General features: G+C 34.2%; 1 protein-coding gene across 3 annotated transcripts in view; it reads left to right on the top strand.

Moving 5' to 3' along the window:
- UNC79 (unc-79 homolog, NALCN channel complex subunit) overlaps positions 1-26,961 on the top strand; it is a 310,022-nt gene that overhangs the window by 207,865 nt on the left and 75,196 nt on the right. For all 3 annotated transcript variants that reach the window (XM_044662137.1, XM_044662136.1, XM_044662138.1), the window contains 3 exons: positions 2,578-2,694; positions 7,124-7,207; positions 10,596-10,698. In XM_044662137.1, the coding sequence (XP_044518072.1) occupies positions 2,578-2,694; positions 7,124-7,207; positions 10,596-10,698 (304 nt within the window). The remainder of the gene's footprint in view (positions 1-2,577; positions 2,695-7,123; positions 7,208-10,595; positions 10,699-26,961) is intronic.

Below are 26,961 nucleotides of genomic sequence, written 5' to 3'. Positions count from 1 at the left end.
ATTAGGTGAACATAGAATAGTATACCTGTGGATAAGGAAGGAATTTAAGACCAAGCTAAAGATATAGAACATTACAAAATGTAAAATGAATGATTTTGGTTATATAAAATTAAAATGGTTTTGTACAAACAAAACCAATGCAATCAAAATTAGAAGGAAAGTGACAAACTGGGAAAAAATTCATAACACAACTCTCTGACAAAGGTTTAATTTCCAAAATATATAATGGAACCAAGTCAAATTTACAAAAAAAATCAAGCCATTCCCCAAATGGTCAAGGGATATGAATAGGCAGTTTTCAGATGAAATCAGAATTATCAATAATCACATGAAAAAGTGTTCTAACTAACTCCCTCCTGATTAGAGAAATGCAAATCAAAACAATGCTGAGGTACTACCTAACACCTAGCAGATTGGCCAATATGGCAATAAAATTAGTCTTTACTGGGTCCACCTTGGAAAACAATAATGGCCTGAGAAATAAAATCCTTTATTCTAGAGGTCCATATTTGTCTTTATTGTTCTAGTGGAGTCGTTTTAATTACAGCTATGAAACAAAGTAAGGAACAATTGAGAAATAATTTTCTTATATTTTAACAGTTACTTGTACCCTCAAAAATAGATTAAGTACATGCCAGTTTTATATCTAGTTCTGTATTTAATTATTTTTATTTCATCAAGAGAATCTGAGAACTGGATAATATATCCTTTTTTTAAAAATTTTTTTTAAACCCTAATATCTTTTATATATCCTTCTATATTAAATTTATTTGTTACAGGGCTAGGCAATGGGGGGTTAAGTGACTTGCCCAGGGTCACACAGCTATAAGATATCCTTTTAAAAATTGAAGCATTAAAAAGATGAAAGCCTTTTGGGGGGCTCTTTCCTTTTTAATTATTATATGAAAAGAACCTGAAAACCATACCTATCAAGCCCCAATTACAATTCCAAGTTGGGTATATTTTAAGAAATTCATGAAGGAGAATTGAATTAACCAACTCATTTAGTAGTAAAACTAATTCATGTGTTTACCATAGATAACCACTAAAGAAATCTTTGTCCTCAGAAGTATTTATTAGGAATCTATTTCTATGTGATACTAAGGAAAGTAATTTTACAAACTGATATAAATGGTAAGAGTTCTTGATCCGCAGCAGCTCTAACATCTTTATAGAAGATGGTGGCAACTGGAAAATAAAATTTTAAGATCTGAAGCAGTTCTGTGACTTTAAATTTAGTTAAAATTTTTAAAACATATTTTCTGCCTTTGGATTTTTTTTAGGATTGTATATGTAGATTAAGTCAAATATAGAATCGATTTATCTTAGACAAAAGGAATTTAAGAACATTTGTTTAGATAAAATCTAGCAGCTTTCCAGTGAATTCAGTTGTCCAAGACAGCAATCCAGATAGATAGCTCTGGCCTTCAACAGGGCACTTTTTTTCATGAACAGAATCTTAATCCTAGGTTAGGTAAGTGAATTTCTCATTTTGTTTGCGTAGACACAAGAAGAGTAATCTTTTGTCTTGGGCTCAGTATCATACATTGTTACTAAACATGTCATAGAAGCCATGCTAACAAACTGTTTATTAATATCAGTTAAGAATTTTGATATTGTAACACTGTACTTTAAATGATGTACAGATTGTTGTCAATGATTTCTGATAATATTTTGTTGCCAGAGGTACATTTTATGGTTTAAGAAATGGAAAATATCTTTATATGTGCCAAGTAGTTAAACATACAGATATCCAGATATTTGTTATCTTAGATAATAAGCAGCTGAATGGTAGTCTGAGTATTTTGGAGTTATAGGATGGATAAGTGAAATAGTCATGCTGAAATAGAATATAAAATTTGAAATTCTTAATTTTTTAACTTTTCCAACCAAATATTTTGCCCGTGAGCCTCTTTGTTATCTTTCTGGTTGGAGGAAGACATCACAAATTAGAAAAAAAGAGTTAATTTTCCTGGGAGAATATTTGCAAATGCTTAATATAGAATTCCCGGGAAAGCCTTTTTTATTGGTAAATTTCAAATAGTAGGCCAATATTCAAATATTAATTCAATGCAATTTCTCAAAGGTTGAAAGTAAATCTTCCTTAATTTTATGCCAATTTCTGACTTGTGTGATCTGTGAGAAGTCAATTACTCTGTGCCTCAGTTTTTCCATCTCTACAATGGGGACCCTATACTCTCTTCTCTTCTTTCTTCTCTTTGGAATCTCATGAGAATGTTGTGAAGATTGGAGATTATTATGGGAAGATTCATGAATCCAAAAAAATGAGTTATAAAATATAGGTACAATTTTTTTTTGTTGTAGCTTATATTCCCAGGTGATCAATAAGGAATTGCTAGGTAGACACTGTGTCTGTAGCTGAGGGGAAGAGAGTGTCTAAAATAATAATGCCAAAATAATACCATTATTTTTTCATCTGGTTAGCAACATATACTTTTATTGACCAGGAAACTTCTACTGAATGTTGAATGAATATTAGATATGAAATTTTCAATCCTATGTGTTATCCTGAAATTTATTTCCCCCTGTAACCATCTTCTAATTTCCCCCATATAGCTCAGTATAGGCAAATGAAAAGGGGATCATTGGGAGCTCTGACAATGAGCCAATTAATGAAGCGACAGCTGGAACATCAGTCTAGCGCCCCTCACAACATCAGCAACTGGGACACTGGTGGGTCAAGCTTGTTTTTTTCCTTCTTTTCTCCCTCACTCAGCTAACATCACTCTTGATATCATCCCCTGGCCTTTATAAGTAACATAAGATATCTTTCCTATCCCTCTATTCAGGCAGTAATAAAATAAGGTGATAATGAAATTTATTTAAACTTTTCTAGGGTCCTGGAGCCACATATCTTTCTTTTAGCTAGCCTAAAATTTGTTCTCACAGAGGCCAAGTAGTTTAAATGTCCCATTTTGTGACGTTACAAAAAAAAGTTGTCACCCATAGTGCATTTTTCATTCGTCACTAACATACATTACTGACCAGTAGGTTTGTGATTGGTCAGCAAGATCACCAGGCTGCAGCAATGTGCCCCCATCCTCATATGACTTACCTGTATCTCATCCCAATTTGTGAACATCATACCACATATCTGAGCTTTGAGCCTGGGAATGTGATTTGAACAGGTCTGTATGTAAAGCAACACAAAGTCAGGTGTCAATATAACTTTGTTTTATGCCAGCTACTGGAGTTCTTTGCCTCAATTCTCCATTTCTACAATGAGGACAATAATATAGAGTGATATATATGAACATATATATATATCAATATCACTCTATTCCCTTTACCACCATATTCTAAAATATTGCTGTCTTGAGACAGGATTATCATAAACTGTACTCTGAAATGTCTTCTTTTTCCTTTTTGTAATAGTGAAGATGATGATAACAATTATAATGAACATTTAAACAGTTCTTTAAGGTTCCTAGAGTGCTTTACATGCAGGACACAACTTGATCCTTACAGCTATCCATGAAGTAAATGTTATTGGAATAATTATCCCCCTTTTACAGGTGAGGAAACTGAGGCTCACATAACTAATAAAAACAGCGGTGAGATTTGAACCGCAACTTCTCCTGACTCCAGGTCTAGCATGTTTACCATTATATCATGCTGCCTACGCCATGTATAAACCTGTGAATGATCAATACGGGATCTGTGAGCCATCATTTTTATCAGGCTATTTTTTAAAAATAGTTCATATATTTGTAGTACTTAAAGTTTACAAAGTGCTCTCCTCATAACAAGTCTTTTAAGTTAGGCTTTGCAAAGTATTATCATTTCCATTTCACAGATGTGGAAACATTGGCTTAGGGAAGCTAAGTGGCTTGCCCAGGATCACACCACTAATTAATGATCAGAGCCAAGATTTGATCTCAGATCTTCTGACTCTTAAGTTGAGCACTCATTCTACTACTATATTGTACTGCTTACCTGATATTTTTTTTGACTCTAATTACTTTGGGCTTATTGTTTGTTTTACTTTTAACATTTTTCCTTATGATCAGAGATTTTTCATTTCCACAAATCCCATATCAGAAAGTTGATTTAGATTCTATTTTTTCCATATATTTCCTCCTATTCTCAACATAGGATGCACTGATAGAATGTATTTTCTTCAGTGTCTATCAGCTTTTAGATCATGATGAATTGGGATAGTATATATCACTGAATGCCACAGAAAATACTCCAGATGAAGAGAGGGGATTCTTATTTCAGGTAAGGGACTGACAACCTCTGAGGACTCGTCAAAGTATGAGATGCTAGGATTCTCATATGTCAGTAGTTTCAGTATTCCTTCTATCCTTCCCCTTGTCCTCCAAGCCTTCACAAGAATTCAAGAATCCTGAGTTTAATATTTGTGATCCTCTTGGTGTTAATGAATCCTATGGTAAATCTATAGAAAGGGAGAAGAGAAAAAACCAAGCCACATGGAGAATCTACAAGCTAAAATCTTGAATAAATCAAGAGACAAATATCTCACGGCATTTCTCCCATATATTGAAGAGAATTGACTGAGGCTCATTTCCCATTATCTTTGCAATAAATCTAATAGAAGAAATGCTCAAAGTAGCAGTTATTGCTTGGACTATTATATATATGATGGCTAAACTTCTGGCCCCTGTCAAATAGATAATTAGACTGTGAGGATTCTGTTTTCCCAAGACAGACCAGTTCCTCAACTATCCTCCTACCTCTCTGCATTCTTTAGCAAATGTCTTAGCCTAAGTCTATTCTAGCACATGTCACCTCTTATAGGTTTACATGCATGGTGGAATTTAATTGATTTTCCTAATGATAAAAAATTTAATATAAATAATCTTTGGAGCTATATAATGCCAGTCTATTTGACAAATTTTTTTTTTCATTTCTCAACCTAAGATATAGTCTAATGTTTCATTTCACATCCTTCAGGGACTATTTGAGTTTTCTTCAGTTGAGTTCTGGGAATTATTTTTTCATTTTCTAAGTTCTCCAGACCTCAAGTAAGAGTTCTTTCTCTGTTCTCATCATGAACAGAGCCTTATAAAGGAGTCATTGTGGTACAGAAGAAAGATTTTTGGACTTAGATTCAGAACACTCATGTTCAAGTTCTGGCTCTTTCTGCTTACTAGTCATGTGACTTACTTTGGGCAAGCCACAGCCACTTTAGGTGCTTACTTTCCATAAATATAGAGGGACAGTTGGACAAAGAGATTTCTGAGGTTCTTTCTAACCAACATTCTGTGATTCTTTCCCAGGAAATGAGTAATAGCTCATTCACAGATACATAGTATCTAGTTAAATATTACTTTTTTTTCTTCTTCAGGTCAACATTAATTAAATAACTGCTATGCACAGATTGTATACTATTAGATAGGGAACAGGATACAAATTTTAGATAAGTCATAGTCTTTACTCGTATACTTAAGCTGTGTGAAATCTGATAATAATGACTAACATTTATATAATGCCTACTTTGTGCCAGGCAGTGTGCTTTGCGGTTTATAAATATTATCTCATTTTACGATCACAATAAACTTAGAAGACTTGTACTATTATTATCCCTATTTTATGGATGAGGAAACTGAAGTAAATAGAGGTTTAAGTGAGTAATCCAGAATCATTAAGCTAATAAGTGCCTAAGGCTAGATTTGAATTTAGGCCTTCCTAATTCTAGGTAAGATGCTCTCTCCATTATGCCACCTAGCTGCCTATGTGCAGGGTGTACTATGCTAGGCATGAGGGGAAGGGTAGCAGAGGAAGGATGCAGTGGTAGAATTTAGTTGGTTAGCCTTTCTAAGCCTCATTTTTCTCAACTATAAGATCAGGAGTTTAGATTAGGGGTGATTCCCCAGTTGCCTTCCAGATCTAAATCTATCATGGCACCTACTTCCCTCATTAGGCTCATAGCCTAATAGAGGAGTTTACAGGTTAGTAGATAAATGCCAATTTTGTGGCACAAACTTAAAATCGAAGACTTATTTATTTCTAGAAGAACAAGTTTAAGATCCACAAAGGAAAATGAAATTAGAAAACAAAAACGAAAATAGAAGCTTTTAGTTTCATAGCTTTAGGAAACCTGAGACCAATCAGTTAGGTTTTTATTTTATTTTATTAGGTAATAAGAGGCGGGGCAACCAGAAAAGGAGCTAGTAGGATTACAGATCCAGCAGGGGGCAGCACAGAACTACTCTAAGGTCTAGTTAATGAACAAGCTGTACCACTACAAAAATATTTGAGATGAGAGGAGGAAGTCAAAGAAAATGCAGAAACTGTGGGGGAGTCTAGCAAGGGAGGAAGCAAGATTTCAAGTGCACAAAATCAAGAGAGAGAAACACAGTATTAAACTGGTTAGGATGCAGGCATATATAATAGTGTGCAAATACAGAAAGAGGCAGTGAAAACTGATAAATTCCTACAGGTCTGGGCGCCTTTTTTACATCCAAAAGGTTTTTTGAGGGGATGCCTCTCGTCTACAATATCTAAAGAGTTGTCTGAGTTTTCCTGTTATTCAGGCAGGCATTTGACATCTAGCATGGATGTTGACTGATTCATTTAAGTCAGTCATTTTCAAAATGCTTCATTTCTGCTCCTCTGGTTGACTTGCTTCTTTACTTCATCATTCCTTTTAAACAGACATTTCCCAAGTATTGATCTTCCTTCTTCACTTTACCATTGCTTAAATACACATTATCTTACTATACACATGTTCACATGTGTTTTTAGGCCATTTTTTCTCACATTGTCTCTGGTCATAAAATAAAAATTTAATTGATTTTAAGTTTTTCTGGTGTGTGTATGTGTATGTGTGTATGTGTATGTGTAAAACATTTCCACCTGATCCCTGACATTGTGGCTTCATTCCATATCAGAAGATGTTAAATTTGAAAAAATCTCAAAGGCAGAATTCTTTGATGTTGCCAGGTGGTCTTTTTTTGATGTGTTTAATTTGCATGCAAGTAATATTTATAGCTAAACATAAACTTTTCCTCACCCTAAAATCCTGGGTATTTCTTTAAAAATGATCATCAGGTTCACCAAACAATTATTAGTTTATGTCTTCATGTTATGAACTATGCTGTAGCATTGGAGATTGAAATACTCTGTTTATCCACAGAACAGATACAGCCTGGGAAGCGTCAGTGTAATGTGCCAATATGCCTAAACCCTGAACTGGAGGGACCACCACTAAGAATGAGAGGTTAGTTCAGTCTCTGCTTTTGCTTTCTGATATTACCACCAAGTTGGCTTTACCATTTCTTATTGTTCATGGGCACACATCTGAGTTCCAAGTGGTGCTATGTCACCAGTTTGTGCTTTGAAAGTCAGTCTACCAGTCCATATGATAAAAATGACTTATTTTCTCTTCCAGATCAGAAAGTTAGTGCAGGTCTCTGTCCACATTCCATTTTCATTGCCTTATAAAAGATAGATGGCAGAGTATTTCCTGTTCTCATTGCTTTTCAAAGGAACAAGGACAGGTTGATCTTCAGTCTCAGTTTGCATGTCTTTGTATACTAGTGACAATTTTAGTCCTTAAAAGACTCTCTTTATGTCCTTGTTTTCTCATTTGTTGGTCCCAAATGAAACTCAATGAACAGAAGCTAAAGCAAGATTTTAGAATTCCACATTCATAGCTAAATTTAGTTCTTTTTTCTATTCCAATTAATTTAACACATTTTAAATTTCAATTGTTCTAGGTCCTATGGAAGACACAAAAGATCCTTTGCCCTCATAGAGCTTACAATTTAGTATATATGCGAATAACTATAACAAATAGCATTATAAAATGATTGCATTTTTTCTATATCTAAAGAGGAAGGTTGTTATAAACAGCCAGGATTGGGGCAGGATCCTAAATATAATAGCCAGAATTAGTAGTCACAAAGATTTCCCAATGAAGATGATGGAAATCAGATTTCTTTCACTGGCAAATGGAAGATCTCATTGCTAGAAATTTAAGTTTCTATCATTGTTCTGTACTTTTAGGTACCAAATGCTGGCATTATCATTAAGACTAACAGTGATCTTTGCTTTAGCCCCTCATTTTGATTCAGGGGCTCTGCAGTGGCATATTTACCACTGTTGGTACTTGGAATTTAATTAGGCTATCTGAAAAGAGAACTTGTTACATGGAGAATGTAAAAGCATACTAGCAATTAGGAGAGCAAAAGGACGTTCATCTTATTTCAGGTATAGTGGTCAATAAGAGAGTAAGAGTTTCTCAGTTTTGTCCCTTCATTTTCTTTTCTGGTTCTCTTCATTTATACTCTCTCTATAATTTTTTTTCCCATTACACTAACTGCTTCTAGAATTGTACTGGCTACCTATATCATTTGATGTGAAAATGGCTGTTTAATGGCTGATGCTTCTAACAATCTCTGCATTCTAGCATCAATATATTGTTGATTCTGCATTGCCAGAAATCAAGATAAGATCATATACATATGAGAAAGACATTTTGATGCTATTATTGTCTAAAATTTATTTCTTTAGAGAGAGTATTTTATGCTCTTAAGTTAAAGTAGAAAGAATGATGCCCTCTGTATCCTACAATAGAATAATTGCAAAACTACCAAAATTATTTCAAATTTCCCCTTTCTTCTTGAACTTTTCATTGTGTTGGTTCTACTACTGTGGCTTTATTGTATAGTTGGCTATCATTTTGTAAAAAAATTTAAAGATGTACCAGAGATCTGTACTATTGTAGCTATTTCTACTATTGTAATTATTTGAAATAACTTTCTTTTATCAAACCATGTCAAGATGCCAGTAGTCTTGTTTTATAATAAGGGGTAAATGAAATTTTGAGGAGTGTAAGGATTTTCCCCAAATCACATAGCACATCAAATTCATTGGTATAAAAGGTGTAATCTTAGGAGAAAAACAAATGCTATCAAAAGCATTCTTCTGTTTCTTTTTTCTAACTTTGGACCTCTTGTTTCTTGTGAATTTGTTTAGGAGTTTAAGAACTACTAGAGAATATGTTTAGTTTGTAGAATGTAACTAGTAGTCTAGACTACACATAAACAAAAAAGCCTATAATAGCATAGTCATGAACTAGATGACATTACTCTCACTTTTTCATGAAGCTGTGCTATATCCTTTTTTTTTTTCAGATTAAGACATAGCCTATTTTGTTTCTTCCAAAATTCTTTTTTAACCTTGGAAATGCAAATCTATAAAATGGCACTCTCCTGTTTGGAGATAGATCATATTATCAAATTTTTTGGTCCATTCTATGGTATTTACTGATAATTTATTGATTTTCAGACTCTTTAATGATTATCATGTATTTTAATCTTTTCCCATTAATAAATGTGAGTATTCTTCTACTGTTCTGGAAATTATGATGTCTTTGGGCTGTCAGTTTGAATTGCTTCTTAGAAGCGGTTCCTTTCTACCTATCCATTAGATGTTTTTCCAACACCAAATGGTTTTCATCAAAGCTCTGGCCTTTCTGTATTCTTTGTGTGTGTAGATGTTAACTAATTTCAGAGTTATGGTTCTAGCTTTCATTGAAGACAACACAAATTTGGATTTTGAGAGGGCAAAGGAATTTTGGCTAAGTAGGTTAACTCTGGATAGCTCTTTAAACTCAAATTCAAATTTTATTTGCAGATGTTTTGATGAACAAATGAAGAGTATCTTAGTTTTAGGGGGACATTACATAGAAAATGCAATTTTTAAAGACTGAATCTCTGTCTAATGTAGGTCTTTATATTTCTTCTACATTGGTGATGGTGAACCTATGGCACAGGTGCCAAAGATGGCACACAGAACACTCTCTGTGGGCACTCAACCATCATCCCTTCCCTCCTTCCCCTAGAGTTCATTACTAGAAAGGCAGAGGGACTTGGATGAAGCTGCTCCCCTCTTGTTCTCTACATTACCTGAGGACATTCCTTACTTCACCCACACCTCAGCCCAACAGCCCAATGGGATGCTTTCTCCCTCCCCTGTATGGGGTAATGGAGTTGTGTGGCAAGCCCAGTACTCAGTTGGGGGAGTAGGGCACAGGACTGGGTCTCTGGGGGTGGGTGGGCAAAGCACTTGGTCTCGGGTGTGGGGTTGGGGCAGGACTGGCAATCCGTCTCTAAAAGGTTTGCTATCCCTGTCCTATATCTAACCCCAAATAGCAGAATATAGGAGCTTGACATAATATTTTGGTGTATTCTTTCACCCCAGTGAGAAATCCAGATCCATAACTGGTGAATGATACTCCACAAACACATTTACCCTTTTTTGTAGACTGACCATTACCTTTTTTATCTTCATTAACTCATAACTATACTCAGATGTTTGCAGAGCTGAAAAGGAGGGGGCATAGTGGAGCATAAAGGCCTCCAGCTCCTAGAGTTCTGCAAGGAAAACCAAACAAGATCATAGCTTTAAAAATATGAATAATAATGTTGAAGTAGTTTTTCAAAATGCAATTAGGGAATGAGGAGGGATGAAATCTAGTTCTGTCTCTATGAAATTGTAGTATAAAGTGCTACTTGGGGATTTTTGAGGATGAGAAATAGTCCATTGTTGGGCAGGCATGAGCCAATCTCTCTTCATCAGTTGTTTCTTTACTGCATACTCAGGTGCTACTAAATCCAGCCTGCTGTCAGCGCCCAGCATAGTCAGCATGTTTGTACCTGCACCAGAGGAATTCACTGATGAACAGCCCACGATGATGACTGACAAGTAAGCTCACACAGTATTTTTTTCACAATGTTTTCAGATTAAACTTGTTCCACCATAGATACAAGAAGTACCAGAAAAGGGATAATATATATTTAAAACCCCACAAATTAAAAAAACAAACAAACAAAAAGCCTGATGCCTGAATGGATGCAGTGAATACGTTGGTAGTCATCAGTATCTGAGAGGTGCAGAAAAATTCTACTGTATGGATAGGTTTTGTTGCTAATTCAACATTTTTAGATTTTATTGTTATGAAATCATTTATAATTATGTCCACACGAGAGGAAATGGTGTGTTTAAACTGGAGACCTGAGTAAGAGTCTCTACATAATAGTTTTATGACCCTGGGTAAGTTGCTTTGCCTCTCTGTGCTTTTCTTTCCTTAGCTGGAATAGATAGTCTCAGAGATTTCTTCCAATTTCAGCATTCTTTTTTAAGGTCTCTTCCAGCTCAGTCTTCCTATATACATTAGAAAATTCTTTCTTTTGAAGTCTCTTATGTTGCTTACATTCTTTATTTTATATTCTAAGATCTCTTTCAAAGTGAAGAGTTCTATATTCTGACATTCTCCCTTCTAAATTCTTTTTTAGATTTAATATTCAAAAATTTTAAAGCCTTTGAGCTAATGTAGACAATTCCTAATTTAATCTCTTCTTAAGGCATGGAGATTATGGCAGCAGAGCACAAAGGCATGCAGGCTGTTTCCTTGCAGAACTCTAGGAATGACTTCCAATATAATCCATGTGAGAGTTTTAATTATATTAGAAAAATCTGTCAACAGATGGTTAGATACTAAGTGATGAATTCTTAGTTCATGGTAATCCATGAAATAAGTATATATTCCTTTTATGTTTTCATGTTAAGAGTGTTGGATTGACTGATAAAGGGAGAAGGAAATGCTAAGAATCACTTAGTACTTATATTGTAGATATCCTTAATGTGAGATCTCTTTCTGGTAATCAGTGAATTGATTGATGTACTGCTAGAGAAACTGATATTTTTGATATAAATGCAACAAAAAATATATGGAAGTTGTAACTAAATGGAAGGACAACACTCACTTGTTTTCCTTGGAAAGGTGAATAAAGGAGTTAGCAAAATTGATTTTACCATGCAGACAAAGGTAACAACAAACATCGTTTATGATATACTTAGTCATCTTCTTATTTAGAAACATAAGCAAAACAACTATGGTGATAATTTCAAGCATTGTGTCAACATCTCTCTTTAAAAAAAATCCTTACCTTCTGTCTTAAAATAGATTGATTTTAAGGTAAAAGAGAGATAATGGCTAGGCAAGTAGAGTTAAGGGACTTGCCCCCATGCTACATGATTAGGAAATGCCAGCCATCTAGCTGCCCCTTAAATTCTTTTCTAGAAAATGAAAAAGGAGGAAAAATTTATTATTAACCTAAGAAAAATCTCTAAATGAAGTCAACATGTAACTTAAAACTAGGTGACGTTAGTGGAGGAATAAAAGGGCAGAAAAAAACTATGTGGGAAAATATAATTTGGTATTAGGAAAGAAAAATAAAAAGCTTTGAGATTAAGAAACTTAATGTCAGTGTTTTTTAATTTCATATCTTAAAAACACTTTTCCTGACATATCTTTTTTTTAATCATCGCCTACATTTCCCAATGTCTTTCATTCTACCCCCATTCCTTCACAAAGAATAAAAAGGAGGAAAGGAAATGAAGCAGAATTAACCTACATGAGAAAAAGTCTGGCATTGTATGCACTGCTCCACATCCGTAGGCCTCTTCACATTTCTTCTTTGGGACACAACTTGGTCATGAAAATTTCACAGCATTCGGTCTTTTCATGCATTTTTTAAACAGTATAGTTGTATCCAGTTACATTCATTTACTTCAACTTGTTTAGCTATTTCCTAATTACTTTGTTTCTAATTCTTTGCTACTACAAAAAGTGCTACTCTAAATTCTTCTGTGTATGTGTGTGATATTTCATTTTATTATTGACCTCTTTGGGACATGAGCATCGTCTAGAAAAGGAATCTGAATACAAAATTCCAAAATGTTTTTCTAGGGAAAGGTCTCTTGTAGAAGGTGGGGCTTCAGTTTAATCTTTTAGGAATATAGGGAAACCAAGAAAGTGGTAGTGAGAGGCACAGCATTCCAGGCACGAGGGATAGCCATAGCAAATATAGGGAGACAAGATATAAAGTGTTGTTTTTGAGGAACTGCAAGTAGGTCAGTGTAGTTGGATTATAAAAGTTAGCATAGAACTGGCACATTATAGGCGCCTAAATATTCATTCATTAATTGATTTTAATAGGAAACAGCATGTATATACAATATATAAGCATACATACAAAGTTGAAACAAGGTAACTTTAGAAGGGAAAACACTAGTAGCAGGTGGGATCAGGAAATTGTCTTTTATTTCCCTACAGAAAATGGTGTTTTTTAGCAAAGTCTTGAAGGAAGAGAGCAGAGGAAAGGAAGGACTGCATTCTACGCATGAGGGGCAGTCAGTGGCACACATGATGCTCCATCTCATGGCCTTTCCTGACTATCTTTTCTGCATAGGTAGCTTCCCCTTCTCAAGCCACTTTGGCAGGATTGGCATAGTTGACAGATTAGGTGAACAATTGTGAGTGCTTACAAAAGTGTACTACAAAATCTTAGAACAATATTGTCTAATTTAGAATTTCAACTGCTTCTTTCTCTGGTTTCAGGTTCTAGAGGGAAATGGGAAGAAATTTTGGACTTGAGCAAAGTACTATCATATATAGTCCACATATTTGTAACTGAGTAGGCCTAAATAGCAAGGGGAGAATGAGAAGGGCTGCCTTGGATTTGCAGGGTGGTGGTGGTGGTGGTGGTGGTGGTGCTAATAATGGAAAAAGATATTCCTTTATAAGGAATTACTTCTACTTTGAATCAGAATTCTGTGGTATTTGGCAATCCTTATATGACATAGCATAATATAGCTTCAATGCTAAACATTAGGCAGTATTTGAGATCATTGCTAGGGTACTGAAATGATTTTTTACCCTTAAGAATCTTTTATCTATAAAGTATGGGCAATGTCAATCAGTGACATCATACAAATTAGCATTATTCTAATAGATAGAATATAACTGATTACTGACATGAGAGTCATTGCAGAATCAACTGTACCATCAAAATATAATTATAAGGAAATATAGAAAGACGTATATAAAGTGATAGAAGGAAAAATCAGTTAAATCCACAGGTTACAACTCCAAAATATTTCATCATCACAGTTTCTTTCTAGTCTATCAATATTGTATTTTATGGTTTTTCTTCTTTAGTTTTGCCATTCTAATGAGTTTAAGTTATAATTAGAAGATTGTTTTGATTTGCCTTTCTCATATTATGAAAAAATTTAGGCACCTTTTCATTTCATTTTCTTTCAGGCATTGTTTGCTTGTGTCTTTTGATCATTATTCTATTGAAGACTGCATATTACTGTTAGAGCTCATGTATCAAAACTCTGACTCCTGGATATCAGACCTTAATTTGATATATTTATTCCAATATATTCCAATATATTATGATATATTTTTTCCAATTCCATTTTTTGAATTTTAGAAGTTTTATTTACTATTGTAAAAATCCTTTTATCTCTGTATAGTTAAACCAATCAACATATCTTTGATAAAACTGTGGAAACACAAATATTATTTCTGCTCATTTTTATTGATTATTTCAGTGTCTTGACATTTATCTTTAAAATCTTTAGGTCTATTTTTTCTTCAGTCATTCTGTTGGAAGGGAAGACACCTTTTTATTCTGGTAATTTCTGTCACTAACCTAAAATAACCCCCAAGGCACTACAAAGTTCTATTATTTTATATTAATATGTATAAGTTTTATAAATTTGAATATTCCCTTATAAAAGATAGGATCTGGGCTTTAAGATCATTTTATCAGTTATTCTAACTCCTCCCCCTTTTCTCTGTGTTTTTAAAATAGTTCTTTGAAAGTTTTTAACATAATACTCTGAGTATTTTGTTAGTAACCAGGTTATCTTGATTTGAGAAGTGTTGTTTTAAATGTTCTTCCAATTACTTATCTTTTTGTTGTTCATAGACTTCTTAAAGTAAATATTTTTCTCTGAAAAAATTTCAGTCTAAAATTTCCTCAAATGTCCATCTCTTGCCTTGAAGTTGTATAATGAATTTGACTAGATAAATTCTGGGTTCGTAGCTCATATTTCTCAATTTTGTATAAGCTGTCTTGCCCATCCTTTCTTGTCTTCCTCAAGAAATTTGATATTATCATAACTGATATTCTTTGATAAATAAATTCTGATTTTTTCTGGTGGCTTTAAGTATTTTCTTTATCATTATAAATTGGTGCTTAACTACATTATATCTAAGCACCTTGAATCTTTGCTTTTTCCTTCTGAGAGTACTGTGGATTCTATTTGTACATTGTTGCATTCTTTGTTGATAATTCACATTCTTTTGTTTTGCTTCCTGATCAGATTGTTAACCCTCTTGATCATCTTTAGGATTGTCACTTGATAATATATTCTTTCCAGTTCTTTAGCTATTTAATTGGTTTTTAGGATCTGTATCGATCTGTACTCAGTATATTTTTGATGGATTCCATTGATTCCTTGGGGTTTTTTGTCTATGACAGTCATTTTTAAAAATTATTCCCTCCTAATAATTTTTAAATGTCTTCTAATTCTAGCATTAGTTCTTTCTGTGATGGTTCACATTCTCTAATACATTAATTTGATGTTATGATTTTCTTGACAGCATTAATATTTGTTGTGTGAGCAAAGAGATGGAGTACTATCTCCATTAACTCTCAGATCTCTCCAAAATACAAATTATGTGCCAAAGATAAGGCAATCACAGCAGTCTCCATAGTTTAGTATATTTAGAATCCAAAAGAAGGTTAAAAAATGCCCTCAAAAACCCTGAACTGACTTACTGATCCTGAGTTCACTCAGCATCGCACTCCCAGCAGTAGAACCATGCAGTGAAGCTTCACTAGTAGATCCAAGGACCTAGACTTAAAATCAACTTCTTCCCAGTGTTATGGAGTCCTTGGCTCTAAGTTGCAGAAATTTGCCCTAGACAAGACAGATAGCCAGGACCTCAGAAGCAAAATTCTGTCACACAAACCTGTAGCATCAGCACTATAAGGTTCTTAACAACACTGTTACCAGTAGAGCAAGTGCCTTAGCAACAGCACTGCAAAGGTTCAAACTAAGGAGCCAAAGAATAGAGAGAACTGGACAGGACTGTAAGACATGATACCATGTGTGCATGAGGGGTTGTGTAATACTCTACCAAGCTTGAGAGAAAAAAAAGAGTATAGCACCCAGCTGGGGTCAATTCTGATACTCTCTAAAGATTCTAGGGTAAAGACTAGGTTAATGAAACACAAATTGTTCAAAGTGGGAGAAGACTGAGATGCATTTAAGTCCAGCCCCCAAGGAAGCCACAGTCAGAGGGGGACAGTCAGAAAGTGAGAAGTAGGGAAAATAAAGGGAGATAAAGCCTGGAATTATAAAAAAATTTGGGAATAAGAAAACTTGAAAGATCCTAAATGTAAGTGGAGAAAGCAAAAGGAAAACCACTGACAACAGAAGAAAATATGACCTCCAGATCTAATAAGTAAATCAAAGTATCTATAAATAAATATTGAAAAAACAAAGGAAAATGAATCAGTACTTGATGAGGCAGCATTGAAAAAAATCTGGAATATTTTATGGAATTTCTCACCAAGAAAAAAAGAGAGAAAACTAGATTAGGGATTGCAGATACCTTGAAGCGAAGGACAATGTAAGAGAGAAATAAAAAATAGTAACATTAAAGAAAATTTGCTTTTCATGTAAGCAAAACATAATGATCTTAAAGACAAGAAGTATAGAGAAAACCTAAGAATCACAGTTCTTCCAGAAGAACATGACAGAACAAAAGAACCTTAATATTATAATGGAAGAAATAATATAAAAGAGAACTGCCCCAAACTTCTGAACATAGAAAATTAAATTCTAATTGAAGGAATTTGCAAATTGCTTCCAGAATGTGATGTGCAGGGAATACAAAGCCAATTTGGTTGGAATGGAAAATACCTTGAGGGAAGTAATATGAATCTGGTATGGATTTGATAGGTTGGAGCCAGATTGTATAGGATTCTAAATGCCAAACAGAATAGTTTATATTGAATATTAAAGATTATGAGGACCCATTGACATTTATTGAACAGGAGATTTGTTCTTTATGAATATGAGTTTGACAGATGTGATGAGATGGAATTAGAGGAGAGAATGGAAACAGAGACCAATTTAGGGGCTATTGCAATATTCTGGGAGAGGACTGATGAAGTCCTGAACCAAGGTTTTGGTGCTATAAGTTGGAGAAAATGGCGATCAGAAGTATTATTGAGGTATGATTGACAATATTTGTCCATTGTTTAGGTCAGTGATGGGCAAACTTTTTAAAGAGGGGGCCAAAGAAAGTTTCATTGTATTGTATCCTCATTGTATTCATCAGATTAGGAATAATGCTGCTGCAGCTGGATAGAACATTTCAGGGGGCCCGCTTCTGGCCCTCGGGCTGTAGTTTGCCCCTCATTGGTTAGGTGAATGAATGAAGCATATATTAAGCTCTTTATATGTGCAAAGAACTGTGTGCTAAGTAAGGGCTGGGGATACAAATAGATAAGTAAAACAATTGCTATCAGAGAGCTCATACCGTCATGGATACAGGTTCTGACTTGAAAATGACTCCAGCATGATGAATCTGGAGTAATGGAAAGAGTGCTCTCTCAACAGAAAAAAAGGTAGTTTGGAGTTTGGAGGGGTTTGGAGGGAAAGATAAATGGGTTCTGTTTTGGACATGTTGAGTGATCTAAAACATTTTTCATATAATTATCAATAGCTTTGATTTCTTCTTGCATTCTTATAAATTTGACTTAGTCTCTTTATATTTGAGAAATGAGACCTTTTTCAGAGACATTTGTTATAATTTCCCCCTAGTTTGTTGTTTCCCTTTTAAACTTGGTTACATTGGTTTTGTTTATACAAAACCTTTTAAATTTAATATAATCAAAATTATTCATTTTACATCTTGTATTGCTCTTTCTCATATTTTGTCATAAATTCTTCCCTTGTTCATAGATCTCACAAGAAAACTATTCTTATGTTCCCCTAATTTAATTATGGTATCATTCTTTATGTCTCTGTTTTCTCTGTTTTTGTTCTTCCTGGTTTAGGCATCAGCACAATATCTGCCTCATAAAAGGAATTTGATAACTCTTTAATGAAGATATTGTTTCTATGATTTGTTCTTTGACCCATTTATTCTTTAGTATTAGAATATTTAGTTTCCAATTAATTTTTAATCTTTCTGCAGCCCTTTATTGAATACAATTTTTCATTGCATTGTGGCAATTTTTAATATTTTGGCTTTTATGCCTTTTTTGTGTCATGGTCAATTTTTTTTGTAGGTACCACATTCTGCTGAGAAAAAAGTACATTCTTTTCTGTTCATTTTTCGAGAAATCTAACATATCTAACTTCTAGAATTCTATTTGCCTCCTCAGCTACTTTTTAAATTTGTTTTTTGGTTAGATTCATCTAGTTCTGAGAGGGGAAAGTTGAGATGCCCAAGTTTAGTTTTATTGTCTGTCTACTCTTGAAACTAATTTAACTTTTTCTTTCAGAATTTGGATACTATGCCTTTGATTTTATGTATATTTTGTATTGATATTGTTTTGTTGTTTATGGTACCTTTTATAAGATGTACTTTCCTTCTTTATCTCTTTTAATTAGATTTATTTTTCCTTTTGTTTTGTCTGAGAAAATAATCAGTACTCTTCCTTTTTTTGTTTTACTTCTGCAGAAGCATAAATTCTTCTTTAACCTCTTATCTTTACTCTGTATGTGTTTCCCTGCTTTAAATGTATTTTTTATAGGCAATATATTGTGAGATTCTGATTTTTAATCTACTCTTCTATGCTCTTCTGTTTTATGGGTGTATTCATCCATTCACTTGAACAATTACTGTTCCTGAGTGTTTTTCTCCATCTTATTTTTCCTATGTTTTATCTTTCTCTCTCCTTTAAACCAAATGTTCCCTGTGCACAAATGTTTTGCTCTTGACCACCTTCCTTCTTCTCCCCATACATTCCTTTTTCTTAACTTTTAATTTTAGCTGTCCAAATAGTGATAATATTCTTAAGAGTTACATGCATCATCTTCCAGTATAGAATATAAACTGTTTAATTTTATTAATACCATAAGTTTCTTTTTCCTTTTTTCCTTTTTGTGCTTCTTTATGCTTATATAAATAAAAAGAATATTATTACTATTTGGTCAGCTAAAAGGAGTACACATAGACAGAGAGCAGCATGGAAGTAAATTGAGTAAGATGAAATGATATCCAAAAAAGTAAAATTAAAAGCTAAGAAAGAGGAATGTATGGGGAGATGAGGGAAGGAGTATAGAAAAGGATAATCATATTATATGAAGAGGAGCAAAAGAATAAAGTGAAGGAGATGCATGGGCAGGGTAGTTTCCCTGATAATTCCTTGTAATATGGTGTCCATGCTCTTTTTTATTTTTTAAACATTTATTAATATTCATTTTTAACCTGTTTACATACTTTATGCCCTTACTTTCCCCTTCACCCCCCGTTCTCCCCCCACCCATGGCCAACGCACATTTCCACTGGTTGTAACATGTGTCCTTGTTCAGGGCCTATTTCCATATTGTTGTTAGTTGCATTAGTGTGGTAGTTCTGAGTCTACATCCCCAATCATGTCCGCCTCAGCCCCTGCATTCAAGCCATTGTTTATCTTCTATGTTTCCTCTCCTGCAGATCTTCCTCTGAATGTGGGTAGCGTTCTTTACCATAAATCCCTCAGAGCTGTCTTGTGTCATTGCATTGTTGCTGGTACAGAAGTCCATTACATTTGATTTTACCATAGTATATCAGTCTCTGTGTACAATGTTCTTCTGGCTCTGCTCCTTTCACTCTGCATCAGTTCCTGGAGGTCTTTCCAGTTCACGTGGAACTCCTCCAGTTTATTATTCCTTTTAGCACAATAGTATTCCATCACCAGCATAGACCACAGTTTGTTCAGCCATTCCCCAATTGAAGGACATACCCTCCTTTTCCAATTTGTTGCCACCACAAAAAGCGCAGCTATAAATATTTTCGTACAAGTCTGTTTATCTATGATCTCTTTGGGGTACAAACCCAACAATGGTATGGCTGGATCAAAGGGCAGGCATTCTTTTATAGCCCTTTGAGCATATTCCAAATTGCCAGCCAGAATGGTTGGATCCGTTCACAACTCCACCAGCAATGCATTAATGTCCCAATTTTGCCACATCCCCTCCTGCATTCATTACTCTCCCCTTCTTTCATTTTAGCCAATCTGCTAGGTGTGAGGTGATACCTCAGAGTTGTTTTGATTTGCATTTCTCTAATTATTAGAGATTTAGAACACTTTCTCATGTGCTTATTGATACTTTTGATTTCTTTACCTGAGAATTGCCTATTCATGTCTCTTGCCCATTTTTCAATTGGGGAATGGCTTGTTTTTTTATACAATTGATTTAACTCCTTGTATATTTGAGTAATTAGACCACTGTCAGAGTTTTTCGTTATAAAGATTTTTTCCCAATTTGTTGTTTCCCTTATGATTTTGACTACATTATTTTTGTTTGTACAAAAGCTTTTTAGCTTAATATAATCAAAACCATTTAATTTACATTTTGTAATTTTCTCTAACTCTTGCTTGGTTTTAAAATCTTTCCTTTCCCAGAGATCTGACAGGTATACTATTTTGTGTTCACTTAACTTATTTATAGTTTCCCTCTTTATATTCAGATCATACACCCATTCTGAATTTATCTTGGTGTAGGGTGTGAGAAGTTGATTTAAACCTAATCTCTCCCATATTGTTTTCCAAATTTCCCAGAAGTTTTTGTCAAATAGTGGATTCATGTCCCAAAAGTTGGGCTCTTTGGGTTTATCATACACTGTCTTGCTGACGTCATTAACCCCAAGTCTATTCCACTGATCCTCCCTTCTATCTCTTAGCCAGTACCATATTGTTTTGATGACTGCTGCTTTATAGTATAGTTTAATATCTGGTACTGCTAGGCCCCCTTCCTTCACATTTTTTTTTTTCATTATTTCCCTTGATATTCTTGATCTTTTGTTATTCCAAATGAACTTTGTTATAGTTTTTCCTAATTCAGTAAAGAAGTTTTCTGGTAATTTGATAGGTATGGCGCTAAATAGGTAAATTAATTTGGGTAGGATGTTCATTTTTATTATGTTAGCTCGTCCTACCCATGAACAATTAATGGTTTTCCAATTGTTTAGATCCAGTTTTATTTTTTTGGAAAGTGTTTTGTAGTTGTTTTCATATAATTGCTGTGTTTGTTTTGGTAGATAGATTCCAAGTATTTTATATTGTCTAGGGTGATTTTAAATGGTGTTTCTCTTTCTACCTCTTGCTGCTGTAATGTGTTGGAAATATATAGAAATGCTGATGATTTATGTGCATTTATTTTGTATCCTGAAACTTTGCTAAAGTTGTTGATTATTTCTACAAGCTTCTTAGTTGATTCTCTAGGATTTTTTAAGTAGATCATCATATCATCTGCAAAGAGTGATAGCTTAGTCTCCTCATTGCCTATTTTGATACCTTCAATTTCTTTTTCTTCTCTAATTGCTATTGCTAGTGTTTCTAGTACTATGTTGAATAATAGAGGTGATAATAGGCATCCTTGTTTCACTCCTGATCTTATTGGGAAGGCTTCTAATTTATCCCCTTTGCATATAATGTTTGTTGATGGTTTTAGGTATATACTGTTTATTATTTTTAGGAAGGGTCCTTCTATTCCTATACTTTTCAATGTTTTCAATAGGAATGGATGCTGTATTTTGTCAAAGGCCATGCTCTTTTTTTATCATGGCTTTCAGCTAGTCCCATAATTCTTATATCATATTCTAGCTCAGTTTTTCCAATGAAATATTTCATATTTTCTTCTACTTTTTCATTCTTTTGAATTTTTTTCTTGATTTTTCATTGGTGTCATTAGCTTCCAAACTTGTCCAATTCTAATTGTTAAAAAATGGTCTTCTTCATTGAGCTTTTGTACCTCTATTTCCATTTGACCAATTCAACTTTTTAAGGAGTAGTTTTCTTGTTTGGATTTTTTTTGTACTTCCTTTTCCATTTGACCATTTCTAATTTTAGCAAGTTGTTTTCTTTAGTCACTTGTATATCTTTTACCAAGCTATTGATTCTTTTTTTTTTCATTATTGTCTTTTATTAGTTCTGTGGGTCCATAATTCCTTTAGAACTATTTTTTGGTGGTTGTTTGAAGGTAAAATTTGTGCAAGTTCCAAGTATTCCTTATGCTGCTGTTCCTTAGCTTCTGGAAGCAGAAATCCCATTATCCATCTTTCTCCCCTAGTTTTATTGTCATCTTCCTTACCTCAAAGCTGTAGCCCTATGTGCCTTTGTTGCCACAAACAAGAAATACATTTTTCTCACACATGTATAACCAAATTTCATGTTCCTTTTTTTAAGGATTCTCTTAAATCATTGTTTCCTCTGGATACTCAATATTGATCCTAATATTTTCTCTCATCTTATTTGCTGCATAAAACTCCCATTTTTACCAACTGATCTACATAGCCAACATGGCATAATAGGCATGGTGATGAACTTGGGGTCATGGGACCTGAATTCAAGCCTTGTCTCTGACTCTCGCTACCTGTATGACCTTGGGAAAGTTATTTAATCTCTCTTGACCTCAGTTTCTCATTTACAAAAGTAGGGTCTGAATTTGATGACCTCATATGACCTATATAGCTGTAAATCTATGATTTTATGATCTCCCTTTTACTTTTCTGGCCCAAATTCCATCCACTTGTCCAAAAGTTCTTAGATAATGACGTTCCCTCTCTCCTAACCTTTCTTTATTTTCTGTTTCCCACCTTCTTTTTCCTATCTGCTTGCATAGTTAGGATCTTTCCATGGCTCATGCCAAGAAAAAAAAGGAGTCAGAAAAAAGATAGGGAAATAAAGTTTAATAAGGTATTTCTAGGAAATATAATAATTATTGATGTCAACATTGTTGAGGTCTTTACTAGAAAAATATCTTGATCAAAAATCATTAGAGTTAGTAAGTAGGGACCCCCTATTAGCTCCTTGTTCCACATATAAGCCCTCAAATGAACTGATGTCAGACAGCAATCCAGGATATATTCTTTGAGGAGGTTATTTCATCCAATTTTCTTGGATCTGAGTAATTTCTACCTGTTTATTATAGAATTACATTTTTAGGCCTGGAAGGGGGCCTTAGATGCCATTGAGTGTCTAATTGCCTATCTTTTTAAAAAAGATATTTTATTTTACCAGTTACATAAATAACAATTTTCAAAATAAGTTTTCTGAAGTTATAAAATCCAAATTGTTTTCTTCTCTCCCCCTGGAGATAATAAGCAATTTGATCTGTGTTATACATATATTATCATGAAAAACATATTTCCATACTGTTCATTGTTATAAGAGAATACTCATATAAAACCAGAACCCCAAAATAAAAATCCAAATAAATTAATGTGAAAAGGTGTATGGTTTCATCTGCTTTCTGACTCCAACAGTTCTTTTTCTAGAGGTGGATAGCATTCTTTGTCATAAGCCCTTCAGAATTGTTCTGGATCATTATATTACTGAAAATAGCCAAGTCTTTCACAGTTGATCATTGTACAATATTGCTTTTACTATGTGCAATGTGCTCCTGGTTCTATTTATTTCATTCTGCATCTTTTTATGTAGGTCTTTCCATTTATTCAGCCATTCCCCAATTAATGAACATCCCCTCAATTTCCAATTCTTTGCCAGCAATAAAAGGACTGTTATAAATATTTTTGTGCAAGAAGGTACTCCTCCACACCCCCAACCTTTTAAAATCTCTTTGCGATACAGACTTAGTAGTGGTAATACAGGATATGTACAATTTTAGAGCCCTTTGGGCAAAGTTCCAAGTTATCCTCCAGTATGGTTGGATCAATTAACAACTCCACCAAGTGTTTAATTTTATAAGTGAGTATATTGAAATATAGAGGTGTTAAGTGAAATGCCAAGGGTCACAAAACCAGTGTTAGAGGCAGGATTTTGAATCAGTTCTTCCTGATTTCATGTCTAACACTAAATTCTGAACCATCCAGCTGCTTCTGTAATCTCTTGTTGCTTTTTCTCCCTGGGAATTCTCATCTTGTACAGTAGTAGGAGTCCAAGAACGCCTTCTCTGCCACAAAGATAGTACCCATTATTATTGTTTTTAGTAATAATAAATAATAATAATAGCAACTTCTGGGCATATAGATTTGAGTTGAAAATTCTTTCTGTGCACTATAAATTTGATCTTGCCTTTCCTTTCAAAACTTCCTTTCTAAATAGTCTCTTTGGAAAGATTTATATGTATTATAATTATTTTCAGCTGCTTCATCATAATACTACCTGACGTATATAGGGCTCAATTTTCTCATTTGTAAAATAAGGACTTAGGATTAATTGGTCTCTTTCAGTTCATCTGTGATTCCATGATTATTGTAGAATACAGTTCTGCTTCAGGAATATGTTGAAATAGGTGAGCTCTGTTATTTCTCCCAACTTGCTAATTCTGTGGGTCTTTTTTCTAGCCTTGGTTTCTTTGCTGATCCCAATAAACTATCTCAGAGTTCACTACTCAGCTATGGAAAAATGAAAAAATCTCTGATTAAGGAGATTGCCTATGTGATACAGATATAAGGAGACTGACTCAGAACTGAACTCTGCTTAGCAGACATTTCTCTACCTGCAAATTTAAGATGCTGTCTTTAATAAGTGTATTGGTGTTGACTCCTTTAAGGACTAGATGCATAATCCATCAGAAAAATCTTTTACTCAATCATCCTTTTTAGCTTTAGAACTTTATGGCAAATTTTTTAACACATCATTATAAAATGCATCTTAAAATTCTCCCACTTATCTTCCTCTGGGTATTATAACCACAATACCTGAGATGCATGGGGAGCATTTGAACATTTGAAAACATTACCATCACTCCTTACTGATAATAGCAACCCAGCTTCTCTTCTCTCTCAAAGATAATAAAGGTTGTGTCATTTTAACACAATATCTGTATGACCTTTTGCTGTCACTAACTATTTTTACATAGCAGGAATTTGCACATTGATTCTTGTGTTAATCTTTAGATTGTTGTTGAGTGATGTCTGTGGCTTCTTAGAACAAGAAAACATATAGAAAAATAACATTATTTCATTTCCATGAGCCTTTTCACCCTCATCTGTTAAATGATAGCTTACAATAGATGATCTATGACTCTTTATAGCTTGAAATTTTATGATCCTTTAGTTTTATTCCAAAGGTGGCTAGGTCAAGTGGTGGAAATTACATTAGGCCAAGCATTAGAAAATTGGAATTAGGGATCTGCTTACTTCCCATATGCACAATATGAGCTTAGGCAAATGACTTTTTAGAACCTTAGTTTTTTCATTTGCAAAATGGAGATAATACACTAGCACCACTTTTGTGAGGAGAGTACTGTTAAACCTGTAAGGCACTGTAAGTGTGAGTCTCTTAATCTTGGGCAATGTATTTCAGATTTCTGGTATGTAAAAGAAAGAATAATATTTCAATTACTTGTATCATAGGAGAGAATAGGTATCATATGCTGAAATGAACATTGGACTTGGAATCAAAACATTTGAGTTTGAATGCTACTTCTAATATATAATAAATATGAAATCTTGGACAGATTATTTAATTTTTCTGATTTACAGCTGTAAAATGAGTATAATACTTCCATATAGAGGTAGAATAAAATATGGAAGATTTATTGGACTAAAATATCAACATGAGTCAATTTTGTGTCAAAGCAGTTAAAAAGAAGGTAATGATATTCTAGGTTGCCTATATGTACTCGTTACTTATAGAATGCAATAAGAGAAGCATAATGTCTAGAATGAGACAGATAAAAAATTTGTTAGTTACTTTTCCTAGGGTTAGATCAGACCTGGAGAAATGTATTGAGTATTGGGCACCACATTTTGGGAAAAACATTGACAAACTGAAGAACATGTAGATGAGGGTAACTGTAATGATGAAAGAACTGGAAGTCATGACAGTCGAGGATCAATTGAAATACATCTGGATAATTAGACTAAAAAAGATTTGAGGGTTGGGGGGCTTCATACATTTAAATATTTAAATATTTGAAGGTTTGTCACATGGAAGAGGGATTAAACTTGTTCTCCATGTCTTCATAGGGCAAAACTAGTAACAATGGGTTAAAGTTGCAGAGAGGCAGATTTAAGCTTGATATAAAGAAAAGCTTTATAAAGATTAGAGTTATCTTAAAGTGGAATGGGCTACTTCAAGAATAAATGAGTTCAGGGGCAGCTGGGTTGCTCAGTGGAGTGAGAGTCAGGCCTAGAGACAGGAGGTCCTAGGTTCAAACCCGGCCTCAGCCACTTCCCAGCTGTGTGACCCTGGGCAAGTCACTTGACCCCCATTGCCCACCCTTACCAATCTTCCACCTATGAGACAATACACCGAAGTACAAGGGTTAAAAAAAAAGAATAAATGAGTTCCCCAAATGCTGTAGGACTTCAGACAGAAATTATGTGTCCCATTTATGTATTCATTGGACTAGATGATCTTTAGTGCCTTTCCAACTCAAAGATTCTGAGTCTTTGGGTTATTTACACTACTTATCTAATAGGGTTTCTGTGGGGGAAGTGCTTTGTGAACTTTAAAGTACTATATAAATCTGAGTTATTTTTAATGGTATTGTCATAGACTTAACATTATTTGATATTAATATTGTTTCAGCCCTTCTTGGCTAATTATATAATCTTAAATTATCAAACAACATTGAAATGTATACATTTTTTTTTCTTTTTAGGTTCTTTCCCTACTCTTTAAACAATTTCCCTTCTTTCCTCCTGGAAATGCCATCAATTTCCCTATTTCTGTTGAGGGCACCACCATCCTCCCAGTCACCCAGGTTCGTAACCTTGGAGTCATTGTTGACTCTTCCCTCTTCCCCAATTCCCTTATCTAAACAATTGCCAAGTCCTGTTGATTCTACCATTACAACATCTCTTGCATCCATCCCCTTCTCTTCATTCACAGGGCTTTCACTCTAGGTTAGGCCCTTATCACCTCTCATCTGGACTATTGTAATAGTTTTATAATTGGTCCTCCTATTTAT

This window comes from Gracilinanus agilis, chromosome 2, assembly GCF_016433145.1.
Source record: "Gracilinanus agilis isolate LMUSP501 chromosome 2, AgileGrace, whole genome shotgun sequence".
Classification (NCBI taxonomy): Eukaryota; Metazoa; Chordata; class Mammalia; order Didelphimorphia; family Didelphidae; genus Gracilinanus; species Gracilinanus agilis.
This window is presented reverse-complemented; position numbering and strand designations above follow the sequence as displayed.